This window comes from Haliaeetus albicilla, chromosome 7 (assembly GCF_947461875.1).
Source record: "Haliaeetus albicilla chromosome 7, bHalAlb1.1, whole genome shotgun sequence".
In the NCBI taxonomy this organism is placed as follows: domain Eukaryota; kingdom Metazoa; phylum Chordata; class Aves; order Accipitriformes; family Accipitridae; genus Haliaeetus; species Haliaeetus albicilla.
The window spans coordinates 36,208,855-36,231,150 of record NC_091489.1 but is presented as its reverse complement, the minus strand read 5'-3'; the positions used below and the strand labels follow the sequence as shown (position 1 = coordinate 36,231,150).

Below are 22,296 nucleotides of genomic sequence, written 5' to 3'. Positions count from 1 at the left end.
GTTTAATTCTATAGAATGAATAACTACCATTAACTGAGTAAGAAAAAGCATCTTCTAGGACAAGGCAAGTTACTTCACCAACATCCTTAACATGGTTTCCTTAATTTCTGAAGGATTTGGCAGCTGTTCTCAGAGGTGTGAACTTAACAACAGAATACTTGATGACACAGCAGTTTAAATTCTCCCTTCCACCTTAGAAAGACACAAACCAGCCCCATCTATCATGGCAGTCATCTCAAATGGGAAAGAAGCGACCTAAGAGTGCTGAAGCTATAGAAGAGTCACTAGAAAGATGTCCAGACGCATGTGATTTTATATTTGCTGTCAAACAAAAGACTGAAAGGGACATCTGGTATTTGGGAATATTGGATTGGTTAATGAACTCTGGACCAACAAATGCGTTGCTAAATTAGCTAGATATTAAGATACAGTCTTATGTGTCTTTAAAAGTAAAATTTATCTTACCCTCTGCCTGCCACTCACTCTCCTGGCCCTTTAAGGTTTCTTCTTTGTAGTACCCCAAAATTCTTTACCACTTCAAAAAAAATACTAAATTTGACTTGTGAAGGTTTGTAAATCCAGAAAGCTTAAGTGTGAGAAACTGTTTTAAAGACATGTGCACAATAGCAGTTTACTATACTTCACAAATCTTAAAATCTGTACTACCTAAAATTTAACTACCTTTGTCATCAGAAGAGATTGAGACTTGTCTCAGCAAAAATAATGACCAAGCAAAATCAAAGTTTCAAATACTACACTTGACAAATCTATAAGGATTTATTTTTGTATTTACTTATGAAATTAGTGTCTTTTTTTTTTTTAAATACTATCAAAATAGTCTATAGTTAAAAGCTACACAGGTCTACACAAATAAACAACACGAAACTACACACCATCCAGAAAAATTCCGCTAGTTTTACCGGTTTCCTTCCGGAAGAAATACTCACTGAACACATCACCAACTGACCACAGCGCCATTACTTAACACCAATATCCTTCCAGTAACATCAGTTTCCAGAAAAAGTGTGTATAAATGTACACACAAAATAAGAATAAAAATTATTTGGTTTGGCATTTTAATAACATCATTAATAAATGTATACAATGGCAAACATTAAAAAAATCAATACGTAAAGGAAATTACAGTTTTAAATAAGAGCTTTTAAAGTTTTGTTTCACACCTAGGTACATTCCTTTAAGGCAGTTTTATTAATATCAAAGCATTATTTACATATACATTATCATCTAACTCTAAAAATCATACATGAGCTCCTTTGTTGAGGCTGCATCATGCCTTGGAAAAAGTTTAGAAATAATATGTGTTGGGAATGTTAACTAAATCCTCAGCAGACTATCAGAAAAGTAAATAAAAATTACTACAACCTCTTTTGTAATCTTGAACTAACAGTGACAGATTTGGCAACTCTAGTGGTAAAAAGCTGTGTGTGTACTCTTGTATGCTGTCCAACAGCTGCCATGTTCTTCTCCTGGGAGTTTGTGTTTCAGAAAATCTGAAGCAGCTCCCAGATTAAACTTTCATTTTTATTTTATTTTAATTTTAAGGGCACAGACTGGAAAGATCAAGAAAGAAAAAAGAAAATAATTTAAAAATCGTCAGAGCACGGTGAACCTCCTGACTGCTCTTCTGCTCTGAAACTTCTTTGCAAAACAAAGTGCTGGGAGAAGTGAATTCTGATCTTTTAAATGCAAACATATCCCCGGTGCTGCTTTTGGCTAATTTAGCAAATACAACCCCAAATCCCACTCTGGCCTCTGTACCGATACAAAGTGGGTTGAAACCTCCTTACAACGGCACAGACAGGCACTAGCCAGTACTCGGGCACACAAGCCCATCCTACGCTAGCCTCTGCCCTAGCAGGATGAAATCTGCCCCCAAACTCTTGCCGATTCTCTCGTATGAGGAAACTTTGCAGAGGTTTTTGGATGAGGGGGGTTCATTTCTAATACACATTATCAATCAAATAGTAATTGCAAAGTTTGTGACTACACCCTGGCTGTGATTGCACGAATGCTTTAAGAAGGTGTAATAATTTGCAAAAAGCAAGTGTTGTGACAGGTAATCTTGGACAACTTAATGAATACAGAAGAGAGCTGAGCCAATAAATGAAACATCAGGAGATGCCCATGTAACAAAAAAAGACACAGCCACGTGCAGTGCGGGCAGATTATGAGTGCCCAGCAACGCTCCTCATAGAGAAGCGCGTGCCGTGCAGTCGTGGCAATATGCCATGCCACTCTTGCCTAATTCCCAGGGTCTCGGAGAATCTACCTACACACACACACACACAGTGGTTTGGATTCTGTGAATACAGACAGCATTTGGCACTACAGTTTGAATCTGTTAATTCAAGACACACATGTTCTTCTAAAAATAGTAACGCTACCGAATGGTTAGAGTTCAATAGTTTGAAATGCATCAGTCCTCTGTTGTCAAGAGAGCTCAGAGAATCCTGTCACAATCAGGCCCTGAAAGGAGCTTGAAAATACTGTAATTTAGAATTGGAGATACTTTCCTAACATTTATGGTATTTCAATTCTCTCTCATAACAGCTATGCCTTTGGTAATGGCTACCGGCATCCCAGACTTTCTATCTTTGCCTATGAAATTCTATAAAGGCAACTCTTCCTTCAGTCTCTATGGCTCTGCCTATGCTGCAGTACAGGAATGGCACAGAAACCAGGCTTGACACCAGATTCTTACTGTACTTAGAGTACTCTTCCTCCCGGGCACACCAGGGCTCTGTCTGTCCTGCTTGGTATTGGGGCAGAAACTCAGCTGTGCCCTGAGCTTTGAGTGCGTATGGGAACACACAGATTACCTGTGTACAGGTATACAGGCCCTGACATACTGCACGTCTTCCAGCCACTGCCATCCATCCCACCCACCCCTCTGGTGACATCTCGTAGCTGTCATTGCATGGCTTGGAATGCCCCAAATCCTTCTCAAAAATGTCACAGTGTCAGTTACAACGTGGGAAAATATTCCAAATGCAAACTGAGCTCTGGCTGCCTACAAAATTATTGTGGAGCTGCATTTCAGGATTGCTCTGGGCTTCAGAACACGCCTGGGATTGCTAATATATGTTGATGCTCTGCAAAACTCACCATGCTTCCACTGAAATCAGTGAAAATCTTGACACTGAGAATAAGGGACCAGAAATGGATGCTAGTGTGAGCTGGTAATGAAAATAAACCAATGATTTTAATGAAATACCAGAAACGTCTTCAGAGGAAGAATGGAAATCCTGGATGTTGGAAAGCTGCAAAATTGGTTGTATTTTCACTTAAGAGAAAAAACAAAAAATGTTTAAAGTCTCTGTGAAAACAATCCCAGGCTGAACCAAATATTTATATTGTATAACCAAAATATTCTGTTTAGATCTAGATCTTTTAGCACATTTTATCATAAAAAGTATTTCAGAAGGAAGTCATTTTAAGAAAAAAAAAAACCAGAAAATTTCCCCTTCTAAAGCTTATTGAACTTTCCTCTTTTTTCCCCTTTTTGACAAACTTTCAGGGAAATAAAAAAATGACTTGCCAGTAGGCTTTTGAATCTGCTGAACTGCATTCTCTCTCCAGTGAAAGACGATTCTGTTCCAGCTGTCCCTGATTGCTTGAGACTTCACAAATGATAAAACCTGTAAGCCTCAAGAATCAAGCTTTTATGAAGTTGAAGTTGTGGTGGCTCTACCACAGAGTCTAAGCAGCAGCGCCATCAATTTACAGGTAGTCTGCAACCCTACTTCTGCAAGTTATGTCACGCTTACCTTTACTTATGTGAATGGAGATAGCTGTAGGTGAAGTTATGTACACGCCTGTTGGAAGACAGGACACTAGGAGGTTACACCATTAACTTAACCCTTTAGAACAGGAATCTGAATGTGCTTACTGGTTTGTAATAAAACGTAATTATGGTAACTCATTTTGGATCTGCTTAGAAGTTCACGTACACTTCCTTTGAGCTCTCTGCAAATGCTTTCAAGACAACAAATGTATGCAACCACTGAATGTACCGATAACATTTGTTGACTTTAATATAAATCAGTAATGAACAAAATGTATCTTACTAGTAAAAGATAACCTTAAGGGGAACTGATTGTAAAATGCATATGATATTATTTACATTTCGTTTTGCCATCAAGAAACCTCCTAAGCCACAATCAGCTCATGTCAAAAGACAAACAAAAAAAATTAGTCAATACACAAACACGGTAAGACAGTCTTATCCTGGAAGTGCCATTTGTTGAAAACAGCCTTATATTAAAATAAAAGTTATCGAAAAATCATACCTGACAATTTCCTGTCAGAAACATCTGAACATATATATGCAGAATAACTTGGGAATGTGAAAAACACAAATGACAAACAATTTCTATGTAATACGATTATCCCATGACTCCCACTTCTGTTAGTTATTGAACTTCTCCATGTATGTAAACAAATTTTTCTCTTGCACTATGCAACAAAAATCAGCATAAACTTTTTAAAGAGCAATTTCATGCAGATTATGCTAACCAAATAAGGCAGTGAAGTGCCAGCAAGCTGTGAGGTTTTTGTATCTGTATATACAGTCAATTTCAACAAAATACTACAGCATTTATTTTAGATTTACAGAAGTAAGTATAAACTGCTAGTTATTGGTTTTTTTGGCTAATTATTAGCAGAAGCTTAAGCAAATCAGTGGCTAATTTCATAAACGGAAGATGAAAGAAGTATTTTTTTTTCCCCTGGAGTAATTCTTGAGACCTTAAAATTCTTGGTCCTTAGGGAGATGAGAACTGTCCTTTATTCAGTAGATCTTAACAGTGCAATGTGCAATAATTCCTAAGACCATCTACAAATTTTCGGCAGTAGACTCCAGTAGAGCTCCTTGATTCAAGGAAGGAAGGAAGGTAGGTAGGTTTTTATTTCTTGCCTGCTCTAGTCACGAAGAATGTAAAAAATTCCCTTAATTTTTATTAATGATTCCTACAGTCGCTGTCTTGTTACTTCAGATATAAAGGCTTCATACTGAGATACTGAAGGACACTTTTCTCTCTGTGTTCAGTTGAAAGGTAGAAAGAGAAAAGAACATAAGAAAAGCTTAAAGTGTAGAAGTATAAAATACAGAGTTAAGTCACTAACAGAACTAACAGCACTAATAGCATGCATCAAAGATGTTTTAATGAAGTCAAGAGAAGGACAGAATGCCAAAGACAAGCTTTTATAAAAAGGCAGTTTCCTTGTAGTATAGAATACTCTGTTATGTTCTGTTAAACTATTCTTTTAGATTTATCTGTCCCTTTCTAAGAACTGACTTCAATATTACTTCTTAAAGTGATTTCTTTGAAGTTTCTTCTCCCAAGAGATTTGAAAAATAAAAATAAACGTAATTTTTACAGGCAAAAGGCTAAATGGGATGAAGTTCCCTGCCTACACAGGCAAAATAACTGCTGTAATACAACCTGTTCTGGCTTAACTAATAAGCAAGACAGAAGCCAGTTAAGCAAGCAGTATTTACATCTGGTTAATGCAATGTGCACTTGTTCTTATATGTAATGCTGTTAGTTTGTTGTAAATGAAATTAATCTCATTTACATTTTGGGCAGGAAACTCACCACTTGGCCCACATCTCATGTAGTGGGTAATAGAATTAGGAGCTTTGTTGCTCCCTAGACCTGCTTTTTGAATTTCTGCTTTCTGGGATAGCTTCCACATCTGCAGAGAAAAGCATTTCATGTTATTCATTGTGTTTATCAGGACATGAAAAAAACCCTCATGCATTAAAATACATTCTACTTATTAGTAGAGCAAAAGGATATATAAACACTTTTTTTTGTTTTTTAGAGAAAAGGACAGAGGAGAGGGATAGAAGAAACTCACTGGAAGTACCTACTCAGCTACACTCATTAAAATTCATCTTAGCTTTTAGAATAACCAGGTATTATTTTCAAAGCCACAATCAGATATACTTAACTTTTAGATACACTAACCCTAAACTTCTGCGTCTATGAAAAGGAAAAAAAAAAAATCAGGTGTAATTAAGGCTGACTGAACCTAGCAGAGAACTTAACTCATCCTTGCATTTTTACCTGCTACACATTGACAGAGATGTTCACATTCAATTCCGCAAAACAGAAAATTATCTTTGCATGCAACAGCTTGAACATGCAAAATGCAGTATCTTAATTTACTATTCACTTAAAGCAAAGCATCAAGCAAATCTTTAACTGCAAGGACATTATTAAGCCTGAACAATAAAACCTTTTTTGGCCAGCAGCAATATATTTAATGTTTATAGTTACCATGCAAAGTCCTAGCTTATAATTTTTAAAGGCAGCAAGGTCCAAGGAATGAGTGAGTGCACCATGTGTTTTACAGTCAGCCATTTGAACGGCTGAGGAGCAGTAGTGCTTGGATCTGAAAGGAATTTCACAGATCCTTCCACTATTTGAGCACAGACCAAAAAAGACATCCATGATGTTATTGTTAAAGTGCAAAGACCAAAAAGTGGAGGAAAAATAATCCTTCTCTACATGAAAACATTTTTTTCTTTCATATACAATAAAGAAATGTTGACAATTTATTATTCAGAGACATTAAAAAAAATCTTTAGCAGCATGCTTTTGCTACTGCAGCTGAACTCAACGCAGCACAAATAGGAGCACCAAAAGTTATTATCCTCAGAACTGAAATGCAATTCATCACAAATCTGTAAAATGATGCAAAATAGTAGCTTGAGCTGGATGAGGCTAGTCTAGAACTCCCACAGAGGATCTGAGACACTGGTGTTCAGAGACACTAACACTCAGTTATTCTGAAGCCCTTTGTATTTAAGAGAGAAGCTGTTTTAATACTGCTCCCCCTCCCGTCCCCCCAATGGAGTAAGGCAAGACACAGGCTCAAAAGGCATTAAATATCAGGCATAAATACTCACTATCAGATTTGGTTTGTACGTGAAAGCTTAGTGCTGTGAAAAGAAATGAAACCGCAAACTGAAGTGCCCCATGGGCAGTGGCTGGAAAAAAAATGTATAAAATGTATTTTGTTGCCTGGATAGCAAGCTTTAGCTTCACTCTACAGGGGTAACCTTTAAAATTTCTCTTTAGACCTTGGCCTTGCTCATGATTCCAGTCGGGGTTCAGTGGTCATGCTGGAGAGTTCGTAATGTATCTGGAGACAATACTGGTATTTTTTTGTAGCTGTGACAGTCTAAGGACCTAATCAAGACAAGGCTGGCAAACGAGATAATAGCATCCCTGAAAGCTTATCTGATTTCTTGAACAATAGCATCTGATCTAAATAGAAGATACTACCTCTAGCTATGAACCTTGTTCTGATCATAACAAGCAGCCTCGCTGCAAGACACAGGCTTGCAATCAGTTAAGAAAAACACAGATACTGGTAGAACAGTATGAGTTTATATTAAGTACTCTCAGAGCTAAGAAGATTTTCTCTAGAATTCCTAACTTGCAAAATGTATTATGCACGTGTCGCTTCAGGTAACAGCACTGTTCATCTCAAAGCCAATTCAAACACATCTATAGATTAATAGAAATCAAGTCAAATGACATGACCCAGGATCAGAACAATGATCTTGCTGTGTGAGAGTAAATGTATGCAAAATTAAGATTGTATTTCAGATTTGGATTTGCTTTTTTTTTTTTTTTTAATGGTGAGATAATTCTAGAGTGAATACAGCAGTAACTAAGAACATGCTGTGAACAACATTGAAGAAAAGCAAGAAATTTATCAGCCCAATAATAATGGATGCCTGCAGACGTGTTAAAGGATGCTGCTTTACATTTTGAAACAGTAATTTTACCCTCCACAGAATGTCTTTGAAACATCCAATCTTCTCCTCCCATTCCTTTTCCCCACCTTGAAATGTAGCTGGAGCTCTGGAAAGGGCTATCTCTGCATTTTATCACCAATTCTCCTGTATGAAATGGAGACCTTATAGACTAACATATGGGATGTCTGCTGGTTTTCCTTGAGGAACTGGGTATTTGCAGCACTTCTACCCTTCCCTAGTTAAACACTAAGGAATTAAAGTTCAACCCACACAGCAGTACCATAACTGCCACAAAACTGCTGGCAAAATAAATTAAACTGTAAAAATCATAATATGACAATTCATTATTTTTAATAGTTATTTTCAATTTTAAATATTTTTTCCTCTAGATATATTTTCATTCAGTTTTTTTACAGCGTATGCAATTTTGGCCTACAATAACTGTCAGTAACTATTTCCTCTTGCAATAAAGTGCTACTGTCTAAAGCCTCATGTAATTGTAGTTTAAGTATGACACGATTTTAAACTCTGTTTATATTTACAATTAAGAAGTTTCAAGCAATTGCAAAGACAGTAGCATATTAAGGAATTACTTTTCAACATTTCTCTTTAGCTGGTCATCTGGGATTTAATGAGTTATTAGCCTAAGCATTCCTATACTCCTAAGATTTTGCAAGCAAACTTGTTATTTTTTCTTTTATTTAACTGTGTTAATTTAACAGTTTTTCTGTTATTTTGTTACACATCTTATTTACTATTATATTAGTGTTACTTCTGTTAGGAAGAAAAAATGAATTTCCACCATAATCAACACAGGTTTTTATTACCATACATCACAAGGAGTCTCATATAACTCTGTTATTTGACTCCTAATAAAACCATACACTTCACCACATTTGTACACCAGACGTGGAAAGACAAAGCATACAAAAGGGAAAAGGTGGAAAGGGTCATTTTTTCATTACAAGTGCTGCATATCATGTGACTATTACTTCTTCATAAGAATTATCATTTCTGTTTAGGATTATGAATGGTCTTTGTATTTATTAATGTTCAAATATTTTACTAAGTATGAACAGTAATTCATATTTATTGTGCAAGCTAGAGACACTGAATTATTGGGCTATAACCTGTTCCTTGTGCAAAGTGCATTTATGCCAGGACATGGCATAAATGAAAACGGTAAGACACTGAATTCTCTCTAAATGCTTCTTTTCATTAGTATCTCACTTTTGAAAGAAGGGGGGGGAGTATTTTTACTCCTAATACATAACCAATGTGTTACTGACACATCTGAAAGCACAAGCACAACTGGAAAGTACTGTCTTTGTACCGGAAAGTATGTTGTTCACTGTGCCATTTTTGGCAATGCAGCATGCGATTCCTTTAACATGCATTCAGTAACATACAGGAAAAAACCAAAATATTTGTAATGTGTGAGAAATAAAAATATAGCTTGTATTATGAAGACTTTTAAAGGCATGCAAAATATATACAGTGCAATTAACGTTTCATGCAAACTTTGGTGAGGTTACAATTTTACATTCAAACATGCTAGAGTACACAACTGAGCCCCATGCCATTGTTCTTAGAAAACAACGACCCACAGATCTAACAAGAAATTATTTTTTCATTGTAGTGAAATTTTCTCTGAATCCAGTGGACATTGAGAAGAACACCTATATGTCATAATAGACTATATATATATATTTAGTAATACAACTTCCTTATCACACACAACCATACTCATACCACACAGTTTTATTATCTTCAGAAACCAGTAGCAGGGATTCAGCCTCACTAGTGTTTACACAGGTGGTAGGAACAAATTCACTAGTTGGAACTGACCGGAGGTCACTCTGATCAGATTTCTGATTAGCAGAAGGCTGTTCTTGGTTTTTTGGTACTGATCTAAATGCTGACAGATTTGCCTGATCAGTTGTTTTTGATGTAGATCTTTGAGGCAAGCCACTTATATTACTAACTAATTCAGTGTTAAGGGACAAAAATGGCTGAGCCACAGTAAAAGATCCTGTGCTGTCATTACTAGATATACTGACTTTATCATCAAACACACCTGTGCTTAGCAAAGTTCTCTCACGAAAATTTGACCTTTCCATCCTTGAAGTCTTAGGCACATCAGAGTTACATCCTAAATTACATGGTTTAACTGTATTAGCTATATCACTTTGTGGAACACAATCTACTCTGTAAGCCACACAGTGAAAAAAATTAGAGGATAACTGGTGTGCTGAGTACTCACTAGAGGTTGATGGAACACTTCTGTCAGCGGTGGATGGTGCTGGATCAACTGATACAGGTTGCCTACTGTCCTTAGATAAAAAATCGTGAATGCTTGTCCTTCGAGTAGTTCCTTCTGCCGTAGAAATCACGCTGCTTGCGCGAGGTAAGGTAGCATAAGGATTGCAATCTCTTGATTGTCGCTGTGATACAGTTGCTTGTATCTTTTCTTTAACTGATTTGGCCTTTCCTTGAGCGCCTGATGTAAATTTTATAGGGGAGCTAGTGAAGTAGGTATCTTCAGTTTTACGAAGGCTAGGCCTTACAAGCTGTTCTGGTTTAATGGATCGTCCATCTGAGAAATCAACTGTATTTTTTACACTTAATGATCTCACAATACCACAACCGGCAGACGGCTGTTTTCTCAGCTTTTCCTTTCCTGTCAGCTCCACAGATTCAGATAAGCTTTTCATGACTTCATCTAAAAGATTCTCTTCACTCATAGATTTCATCTGTCAAAAAAATGAAACATCTTACAAATTTACGAATTGTAATTTTGACATTTCTTAAGCAATCTTTCTGGACATTAATGAAAAAAATCTTAAAAGTTTTGTTGTTTTTTTTTAAATTTCTCAGATCTAAAAGTGGTATTAAACATTTACCGTACATACTCATGACTCTTCTGTACAGCTTACAAGCAAGTACTTTGAAAACTAGGTGTCAGACAGATCACAACTATCTGAAGTTAGTTCCTGTAATGCTGATTAACTCAACAAATCAGACAATCAAAACTTCATCTTCTTGCTCACTTGCCCTCTGCCACTGCTCATCAACACTTCCTAAGTATTTTCATATGGATGATTATTTTAACTTGTACTGATCATCTGGATCAGCCTAAATTAAAATGAAATGCTTTAATTCTTTATACACTCAAATAGTAAAGACAAAAATCTCAGAAAGTAATACAAAGCACATAACTTTTAGGCACCCTTGGTGCCTAAATCTGGACCGCACAGTTCCCGATTTTTTCTTTTTGGAGAAAAGACTTCAGAGCTAGAAAAAAAAGTTTAGGTGAATACTATTCAAAGACTCAGTGGAGAAAGACTTCAGCCTTTTTCAAAATGGTAAAAGAGACAATTTGGAAAGAATAAAGCCAGGAGCATTAAGGAAATGCTCTGGCAGAAGGTTGGAAAGAGACCTCTTGAATACCCTTCCAACCTGAATGATTCTGTGATGCTATGAAAGGGATTCTGTGATTCATGAAGAGCAGGGGACTAGACTTGATGACTCAGGTGGTTTCTTTTATTTCTTTTGCCAGAAAAGTGTTGTCTAATGCTTAAAAAACAAAAATCCTTGTCAGAGAGACCAGAGGTGAGATATAATTTTAAGTATCTAACAAAAACCCTGGAAATTTAGTCCAGACTCAAGTCACAGAGTACCCCCAATCAATTCAGCTGTGAATGTATATTTTTCAATTTCAATTGTGTCATTAAAAATAGATGGAGTCTGATCCTTACTCTTGATAGACCTAGTCACAGTAACGGGCTTGCTTTATCCTAGAGCACTTCCAGGTTTTGGACAGATCTACTCAAGAACTAGTGATGAAGAAATTGGAATACTAGCAGAGACAAGGTGATTTTGGGCTTTTAACAAACTGCCACTGATTTACAGAAACATTCTCTTTGTCTTACTCCTCTCAGATTTCCGTGAGCTCCAAGGTAATTTTTTTTTGCTCAGTAGAGTTAAAAAGACTAAACTGAAGCAGACAAGAGTCTCTCCTCAGGGAATGAAGTAAAGCGTCTTCCTTCCTGTTGATGTAAGACAGATCTAACAACAGCTCCTACTGAAGACAAGAGCTGAACTGGAAGAAGAAAAGTAAACCTACTTTGAGTTCATGGCCTTCTATTTGAACTCTGATGAGTGTACCATGCATCAGTACACAGGACAACTTTGTGCAGTAGAGATCAACTTCCTTACCTAATTCAGTAACCCAGAAAGGGTCAAGCTGCGAAATTCCAAATGATTTTGTGTGTAATACAGCAAGACTAGTTTATCAGGATACAGTCCACACTACTTCTTAATGCAGGTGTAACCAATATCTCCACAAAGTTTTAAAGCAATTCTACTCACTATAAGTCTTCTATTAATTCTGTGCCCATATATGGGATAATACGTAGTTAAAATGTTTTTTAAACTAACCTCGCTTGAGGTACTTTTGTTGCTTTCTTCTAAAAACTGTTGCAGGGTAACAACTTCACTTCCAGGAGAACCGGTTTTGATCTGTTTTCCATGACTATCCAGTGTTTCAGGCGTTCTTTGCTGGAGCACAGGACTAGACCTTGTATGACCTTTCAAATACTGAATAGGACTGCTGCTGCTGCTAGACCAAGCCTCATGTTCATGTAGCAGACTAAATTCTCCGCTGCTGTGACTTTGAGGCCTGCTTTGACTGTTAACTGCACCTGCTTTTGGGGTAAGTGGTATTAAGTATTTCCGTAAGAAAAATATATGAAAGCTGTTAAACAGTATAACCTTACTCAAATCTGGAACATTATCAGATTCAGTTAACAATAATTCTATTTAAAATACTAAAAAATCCCATTGTCCTTTTTTATTCAAATCAAATATATTAATACAATTATACTCCCCTGACTTACCTCTTAAAGCTCTTTAAACGTGACATGATTTTTTTGAAAAAAACAAACACACCTCCCCCCCCCCGATGGGCCTCCATCTACATAATACTATACTCCAAGAGGCTAAAGATATGCCTCCACTCTTGTTCAGCATCACTGTGAGGCACACACTCTAATATACTATTAATGAGTTTTACATTAAATGAAATACAAAGGACAGAATGGAAAGAAAATATTTTCTTCAACATAGTTCTTCAACAAGAACTATTCAGGAATGCTGCTTCTCCAATAGTTTCTGCCATTACTTCTAGTTTATTACAACTGTGACCTGAAGGAAGCATATAGCATTAAATGCAAAGTAAATTCCACAACACCAATTCTTTTTATTTTTCAATAATTGTGAATTGCTTAAAAAATACTGATTAATAATCAAGTGTTTCCTACTTCAAGTTACTCCTAAGAAATGAACTTATGTTTAAAGAAAGATAAATTGTTTACAGCAGAAATTTCTAATACTGTATGGAAACTGGGGCAAGGACTACCTCAAAGAATCTTTTATAGAAGGGATTAATGAAACAGACAGAAAATAAACTAATAAAAATCTTAAGCTAGCATTCATCTCTGAATTTCCAAACAAAGAGATACTGTTTAATAAATGCAAGCCATGAATATCAAATGAAGTCTTGAGTTGGCAGCGTTCTAGTCTAGTATGTACAATGATGTCCCGCTAGAACAGCCATTATAAACAAAAATATATCAAGGCTGATAATATAAGAAATTTAGAGAATATTGTTAAAACCAGGAACGTTACTCATCTTTTAAGAATAAAATATAAAAGTTTACAGGACAGTATTACATATGCCATTTTCTCTGGTTTGTGCTGTACACTATACAGCTTTACAGCAGCAGTGCACACATAGCAGGATGCTAGGAGAAAAAAATGGAGCAACTTCTCTGCTTAAAAATAAGTGATTTTAAAGTAATTTGGGGGGAATTCTTATTTTGTAACGTTGTTACTTGGGTTAGGTTTGGTTTAAAATAGTTTGAAACTTATATACTAATATCACCCTTCTAATATTTATTAAAAACGTAAGTTCTATTAATACCTGTATCCTTTCTTAAGGAAAAACATGCTGTGGTGTGTTGTGGGAATTTTTCTGGGTTTTTTTTGTTTGGTTTTGTTTGGGTTTGGTTTTTTTTTACCCTATGTAGATGATCTTAGAGAAATGGAAATGAAGCACGTATGTAAATTCACCTACAGCATACCTTTGACTTCATGGATTGAAGCATTGTTATTGCTATTGCTAGTGGATGTTCTGCCACTATCAAGGCTGGCTGGTCTGGAAGCTAAATGGAAAATTAGGAGACACCATGATGAACAAAATTTTAGCAGATGACACGGTACCTTTACATTCTGATCACAGAATGCTCAGAGGCAGGAATCATGCACTAGTTCACAGGCTGAGCATGCCCATTTGTCAACAAAGTGGTTTCTTACAGATCAGAAAGCGAAGGGATTTCCAGGCAGTCCAAGAGGACACTTTAGAAAAGGGCACTACAGGAATAGTAAGGTACAAGGGAGAGGAAGAGAGAAATAGTGTACATTTAGAATTGAAACTGATTGGTTAGTAGGAAACCAGGATTTTACAGATGAAAGGATGGGCATGCAGAAAGCTGCTCGTGATTAGGTCACTTACAACAGATTTGACAAGGAACCTTGCACATTGTTGAAATGCCACGAACAGGAGGAGCAAGAGCATCTGCACAGATAATGTCCTGTACTCCTATCCAATACAAGGGAAATGCACTGTTATCTTCAAAAATGTTTGTTGCTCATACTAATTGTAAGTGTTTGTACTAGAGTTAAAACTTCACTTCTAAATAATCTATTATAGCTTTCACTTCATAGCTTTGCTTGAAGGAACACATAATGATTTTATAAGATACAGTACATGACAAATTTAGGTTTTGCTGAACAATAAACATTGTAAAATCAGGCCAGATTTAGATTTAGTTCTTTTAGGATTAAAATTATAACTTCTTTTATTTTACTATTAACACCAAATAAATTCTTAAAAGGGAAAATGCTTTGATCCTGTTCAGATGCACTTCATAGATACTTTCTATTAGATATATAGAACATCTATCTGATATAGTAGTTAAGAAAGAAAAGAATAATCTGAAGAAATGATACTATACATTCAAGAGATACGCATTCACAGAAAGCATGCTCACTTGTAACAATGCCATTCACTTTTTTTTGCAAACTTCATTAACATTCACATAATATATCCTTAATTCATTTAATTAAAGTTTACATCTTACCATGAACTCTTGATCCTGTACTAGAATCATCACTAATACCTTGTGGGCTTACATCTTCAAAGGATGTAGTATCTGTACCCAGAGACATAAAAGAAGATGTAAAATAAAATAAAATAAAATGAAAAGATTATTAAAATATTTATCATCTGTAAAATACACTAAAAAATTTTTCAAACCAATCCATTTTTACTTAGGTAACATTCTGTAGGAAAAATACGGCAGTTACTAAACCTATTCAGTATCTTAGCACTGCAACTCAATTATTAAGGTTGCTTTTTTCTGAAAAACTTAAAAAGTAAGTAAAACCAATTATTTACATGAAATTGTTGTTACACATAGTCACATCACGGTGCAAAAAGCTTCTACCTATACCTTTATTATTTAGCAACTGCTTGGATCTGAAGCCTGTAGAAGAGTTGACAGTTGCAAAGTTGATGGCTGTAGTAGAGAAGGCCATAGCTCCCAATTCTTTCCTCCTTTTACCCGTAGATATATCATCAGGACCCTCCAGATGCTCAGAACTACCTGTCCATTGTCCTCCTGCTAGGACCATGGACTGCACCAGGTCATTCATGGCTGGGATGCAAATGAAAGCAAATGATCAGCATGGTCAATGTATTTGCTTCTGTTCTTATTTTGTATTGCAAAGTGTTTGACAGTTTTCTAAGCATTGAAGCGTATTGAATACTGGAAGATATAAACACAAGATCATCCATGTTATGACATGCAATCAGCTCAATGAATGAGAAGTGTTGTAAGTCGGAGACTTCTTTCAGTTCAGTATGGTTCTTAAAACTAATTTTATTAGGTATAATCGCCATGCTTGTGCTGCAGTGATATGTAATATATATGTTAGAAGCTTTGATATACTGTTTGCAATGATAAAATGGAATGAATAAGGATAAAATGGGCAAAAGTGCTAATACAACATAATGTCAACAATGATATGGGATCCTTGCATAGTGCAGGTTACTGCAGGGATACTGTATTTTACATAACAACACATAAAAGGATCTGAAAAAGATGACATCTGATGATATCCACCTTTACTTCACAAAACTAGAGAAAATTGTCCACCCCTCGTTAAAAAATAAAATAAAATAAAATAAATCAATACAACATTTTGGCAACAACAACTGATGAATACTTGAAGAGTGACAGACCACCATACAGCCTTGCACTATTTTCTACACTTTCTTTAAACAAAAAATTACAGTGATTTCTTAACAAAAGGCTTATGAAATGTGTAATTTGGAACTATTCAGGTTAACACAGTGCACTGTAAATTTATATACACAGAGACATGTGTATATAGACAACTATATATATACAAATATATGCAATCACAATGCACTGAATATATATTTATGTATGTGCATGTGCTTGTGCATGTAAATATATGTGTGTGTGTGGGGGGGTGCACATGTGCACATATATAAAGTATTCAGTGCCAAGGTTTAAAAAAAAAAAAAAAAAAGAAAAAGCTCCAGCTCCTTGTATTGTAGCAGGACTTGCACATTGCAAAATAGGAGGAAAAATACAGCGCAGTCCAGGGAGAGGTTAGTGAAAAATTAGTAATGGAAGCCAGTGTAGCCATTTAAAAGAAGCTGAACTGTCATAAAGTCTTACACATGGAGCGACGGTAGAAGGCCTTCATTTTGTCTTTTTCCTTCGGTCTGTTCCTCAAAAAGGGCAGTCTTTTCAGTGCAACCACTTTTATGTCATAGCATGAGGAAAAACGGAAACAGGGAAATGAAAGAAAAAAAGGGAGAAGAACAGATGGAAGTTAAATGTTGAAACTAAGGACAGAAATGAATGTCTGAGTTTAAGCTATGTATGCTATGCTAAAAACCATCATTATCATGCTTCTGTGTGATAATGAAATATGAAAACTACACTGAAATATGAAAACTACACTATGAAAATTTTAATATACTCAGAAATGCACCGAAAATAACGGTGAAGAGTGTAATACAGTTTGAAAGTTCTAACTGCCAAGCTCTTGAAAAAATAAGTATAACTTCTTTGCAGACGATTACAGAAATTGACAATTATATAGTTTTTACTGTGAAAAATAACATTTCTTGAACATAAAGAAAAACATGAAGCAAAAAAAAGCTTAAAATGAAAGCAACTCTAAGTATGACTTCTACTTTAAAATGTGTTCACATCATTACTCTTTGAGATTAATAACTTCAGTAATGTTTTACCCTGCATCGCTAGTAGGACACAATCTATTATCAGTCTTCATTTGTTACATTTTGTGCTTGTTAATAATTTTGGTCATCTGCTGTCTTGTAGAAAAATTACATGGCCCTTAAGTTCAATCTACTGTTTGTGTGCAATGATTTTAATATTTTACTGAAATAATGCACTATATATTCAAATATTCAAATCTGTAATAAGAAAAATAAAAACAAGATTTATTGGCTGGAATGGTATACACCAATTTTTTTAGCTGAAAAAATACCCAAGGTTAAAAAAAACATAGCAAAAGAATATCCAAATGTGAGCGTTGCTGTAACATTTTGGAAGGGCTAAGGGAAAATTGAGATACATACTAGCAGGAGATGGAGTTAAAATTACAAATAGTATTGAAAGATGGATGAGGGGGAAATCACAAATTAATCTTGTCCTTAGATTCAGCTATTCTGCATTAGTAACTGATTACTGGCAGACACCTGCATTTTGAAGCATCAGATGAATGTGTCAGCTGACTGCCAAGCGTACAGGAGCCACATGCAAACAACTGGCATGTAGAGATCCAGAAAGAAATGCATAATGGAAAAGTTCTTATTTATGCAGATATGAAAGCAGTGTAGTCCAGTCTATCAGCCCAAGATCTGCTTATTTTCTCTCTCTGAAGTCACTTTGGGACACGTGCTTTGTCATTTGCCTTCGTTTTCTGCTCAACCAGCAGCTTGTTATACAGCAGTTTCTATTTTATACAGCACTGCATATATACACATGCATTTACAAGTGCACATGAACTACCTTGAAAGAGGAATATATCTCCCTCTCCATCATATTATTCTGTGTTTGCACTTTGAGTAAGAAGTTTACAATGCAATACATTTTACAGCTTCCAACAAATGCATGATTGGCACAGCCACAAGTGGCCAGAACAAACACAAAAGTTTTCACAGTTGCAGAGTATAACCCTATCTTGACTGGAGAGGGACAGCAAACACCCTCCTATGTCAGGTCCTCATGATGTGGGGTGGGGATGAACAGGGAGAAAAGAAAGGTGTATGTGCTACCTATATAAGTTAGGAGTACACTAAATACAATTTCACCTTTGAATTTTTCACTATGTAGGTATACAGGTATTTTTTATTATGTACATATACTTGTAGGTACTTCAAAATAACCGTTTGTTTGGGTTTTTTTCAGATCAATAAAGCATTAATCCTCTTGTAGATCCTGAGAAAATAAGCCAAAACCAACATAAGCATAGATGTTGACTGGCTCAAAAAAGGGGAGAGGCTGCTGAACCTCCCATAAAGGAGACATGCATGTTGTCTACCTAATTTATATATAAGTACATAGATTTTTTAATAGCTCCCTGCCAAAGGAATATGAGGCACAGCGTGAGACATTTTCTAACAGGTGACTACTCAGTTTTAGCACTAATGCCATCAAACCAAAGAAGTAATTCTGTTCTATTTCTACTTTTTGTCATCATGGTGAAACATGATTCTTTTGTAACTTCTATAATCCCTCATAGACAAGATAACTGATCCCTCTATAATCCTTTATGACAAGATAACTGATCCCTCTTAATTAAAAACACCCACTCTAATCTTATTAAAAAGTAACCAGAGAATGTTCAAGAATCATTTGAGTCATCTGTGATTCTTGTTCATTAAACACAGATCACCTCCAAAAGGACTGATTTATGGCTCTCAGCAACTGTACCAAACAGAAAACTCCACTGCAACTACTGATGTCTTGGAAATCATACATCAAAACCTGTCCTTTGGTAAAATGCAACCTCCTCGAGAGGAGGAATTATGTAATTAATTTCTGCATAGAATACAACTAAAGAAATGTCCTGCAAAAAATACTGGAACGGCAGAGCTACAGCAGAAACAAACAGGACACCACAAAGTTTAGCTTAGGCAGCTTTAGGTCTTTAAACCTTCATTCCAACAGACCTTAAAAACGGGATGGCAGGAGGACTATTTTGGTCTTAGTAATCACCTACTCAAAGAACTCTAGTTATAATTCCTTAACTTTTCTTTCCCTTTTCAGTATTCTATGAACATGTTCTTGCTTTCTGAACCGAGAGTGAATGATAAGTATTGCAGAATTCCTCCATTGATCAGGAATCTCCCATTTTGTAATCCTCCTACTGTTTGCCAGAAATACTCTGGGGAATTCTGTATGGATAGTATTAAAATCCTCAAATTGTTTTGTTCATGCACACAGGAAAATGTTAGGCAGACATCTTTTAAATGTTTTGGTAATAGAAAATGGAGCCCAATATACTACTTTTACTTCTATGATATGATGTGTCTGCTACTGGTGCTACTATTTAAAGACGACAGGCTTACTAATAGCCTTAATTCCCTGGGACATTGTTAATAATCTGAAATGGCTAAAGTGGAAGCTAGCAGAAGTAATCTGTTTTTCTCCACAGGAAAAAAAAAAAAAAATTCCACTTGCCTGCCTTGGGTTTTCTATGCAAAAGCTCAGAATGGTATCCTATCCCACCTGAGATGAAAGGCTCCACACAAAGTAGATGTCAGATCTGTGGTACTCACCTGATTCACACACTGAATACAGATATGAAAAGCAAAGATGAAACTCTGCAGTCAAAGGAGCACACAGTATCCACACTGCCTGCAGGATTTAACTTATGCTGCATACAATAACAGTCATACAGGCACCCCCTCCTTTCCAGAGGGCCTCTGGAATCAGACAAGGGCTTCAAGCACTCTGTGAGACCTCAGGTGCTGTCTTCTCTGCAGAACAGGGTAACCTGATTTTTGCGCCACAATCACCTATCTTTGTAAGAGAACAGGTCTCTTGAAAATATTTGTGTGAGAAAGCATCCTGTATTAGGAAAACAGATTCCATCACCACCTTCAAAAGAAGAAAATCTACAGATTTCACATAGCGAATTATTTATCAGTAGTAGTAGCAGCAGGATAATTAATTTTGGAATCAGTATCTCCTCTCACTTCCTCTGACAGGGGATATGGGATAGGAAACCTATACATCTCAAAGATGACTTTATGTCAGATACTCTATCCTCTAGCTTTGGAGACCACCACTGATTTGTGCCAGTGACTGCAATTTGGGGAACATAAGCTGTCTCCTCTTGCCTTCTGAAGGACATACAGGACATTTCACCTCAGCAGCTCCCTCTGGAGCCATCTCCATTCCCAGATGCAGGAGATCAGGGTGTAACAGAACTTGTCTCTTCCCATACCAAAAACTGCCTCCAACCAGTGTGGAAAGCTACAATACCTGAGTATTTGCATAGACAGGCAGCAACTCACAGGTTTTCTCTTTCTTGTAGCTTCTTTCAGCGGAAGCCACTACTGCCAAGCCACTTCTTACAGAAAAGAAAGGAGCCACAGTATCTTGATATTTAGAATTTACAGTCATTCTAAAAGCAGAAGAAATAGACTGCAAAACGTGCACCATTATCAGTACTTCTCACACTGAGATATTCTCTTAACTTTGTCAGACGCAAACGGTCTCAGTAAGATTGCCAGCATTGAATTGGCATATAATTCATCCAAATTCTATCAAAACCTGTGGTTTCCAGGGCAACATGTGTAATGGAGGAAGGTTAGGATCCAGAATTAGATCAGTCCTTCCAGTTTGTGGATAAATACACTGGGATTAAGGGGAACATGAACAAGGTCCATGGAGTAGAAAATTAATGAGGTCTGAACAACTTCAAACCTCTTTTGAGGATCAGCCACCGTAACTTCAACCACGGCTCCACCAGGAGGGTAACTTCACACTACAAGGTCCCAAGTATCATGCAAAGAAAATTGTCACATAAAAGAGCCCTTCCAGACCTTGGAATCATTGACACAGATGCAGATGGTCTGAACCAAAGCATGCACACTCCTGATTGAAACTAACACACTTACAAATACATCCACTATAGCTTCAGTCACTCCTGAATTCCACAAGACTTACAGTTTATATGTAAAACCAACAGCTGCTTTATTTAAAATTTAAAAATACCCGTTTTGAACCTTGACAGACCCTTACACTGAAAAACGCTATGCTTTCCAAATTGACAAGTTAGCAATAGAAGTGATAAAATGTACCCTCAAACTTATTATTTTCTTCAGTTATTAAAAAAATACTCACAAATCTGATTTTAAGTTTCCCTGAAATAGTGTTTTTGGATGTTTTTAACTTTGACTAAGCTTCTGCAATAAGTACAGAAGGAAAAAAATACATTACAATGGCTTTAATAATTTCTAACACAGCAACTTCATAGCTGGCACAAAACCCAGAATATTGGTCTGCTGTCTTTTGAAACCCAAGACACCAGATTTTAAAAAAGTATTGCAAAGATTTGAAGTGAATGTTAATACACATGTATTGTGATGCTTTTACATGCACAGCCAAAATGCTTTTGGTACATAATTATGAAATAGAATCATTATAACCTGATAACTTGGCTGTAATATTATCTCTCAAGCTGTGAGAAATTGGGCAGTTTATGATTCATGCCAAGAGTGGATAACAAAAAATATAGATAATAAATGTACGTGTTGCACAGAATCTGGCCTTTTATACTGTGGGCATGCTAATATGATGGCCATCAGGCTCTTCCAAGGTTAGCAGATTGTGTCTTGAATATTCTTATTCTATCCACATCTCTGTAACGCTCCTCATTCTCTCCCTCAGCCACTTAACTCTAATCTTTAGGATCAGTAACAATTCATATCTTTTTAACAGGTTATGTCTCTTCATTAACTCTTCCTATTGCATATTCAAGTAGTATCAAAATTCTTCATTGTTCATTTTGCGAGATGCTAGAGGAACAACTTCACACAGACAGAAGATCTTTTTAGAAACTAAAGGATGTTAGCACTGCCACAGCTTGGAAAACACTTCCAAGACAAGGGGAAGGATTCATGCTGGGACAAGAGGGAGAAACAAAAAGGGGGACTAGTGGTGGCATCTGACATTCTACCCAAAATTCTGCTCACCTGACCCAGTAATAGTGCAGGCTTTATCCTACCCAAGCACTGTAAATGTATTTTAACGCTTACATTTAGAGCTACAGGAATGCTAAAAGTTAGTTCCTGCCCAAACGCT

The 22,296-nt window shown here is 36.2% G+C and overlaps 1 protein-coding gene across 16 annotated transcripts in view; it reads right to left on the bottom strand.

The window, feature by feature from the left end:
• Positions 1-4,031: 4,031 nt before the first annotated feature.
• The window catches only part of CCDC88A (coiled-coil domain containing 88A), a 79,466-nt gene continuing 61,201 nt past the window's right edge, over positions 4,032-22,296 (bottom strand). For 6 of the 16 annotated variants that reach the window (XM_069787670.1, XM_069787674.1, XM_069787672.1 and 3 more), the window contains 7 exons: positions 16,627-16,710; positions 15,370-15,573; positions 14,998-15,069; positions 14,370-14,456; positions 13,939-14,019; positions 12,236-12,501; positions 7,953-10,548 (listed from right to left, as the gene is read on the bottom strand). In XM_069787670.1, coding sequence (XP_069643771.1) covers positions 9,526-10,548; positions 12,236-12,501; positions 13,939-14,019; positions 14,370-14,456; positions 14,998-15,069; positions 15,370-15,573; positions 16,627-16,710 — 1,817 coding nt within the window. In that variant the 3' untranslated portion in view covers positions 7,953-9,525. The other 10 variants (XM_069787686.1, XM_069787685.1, XM_069787680.1 and 7 more) reach the window with 9 other exon arrangements.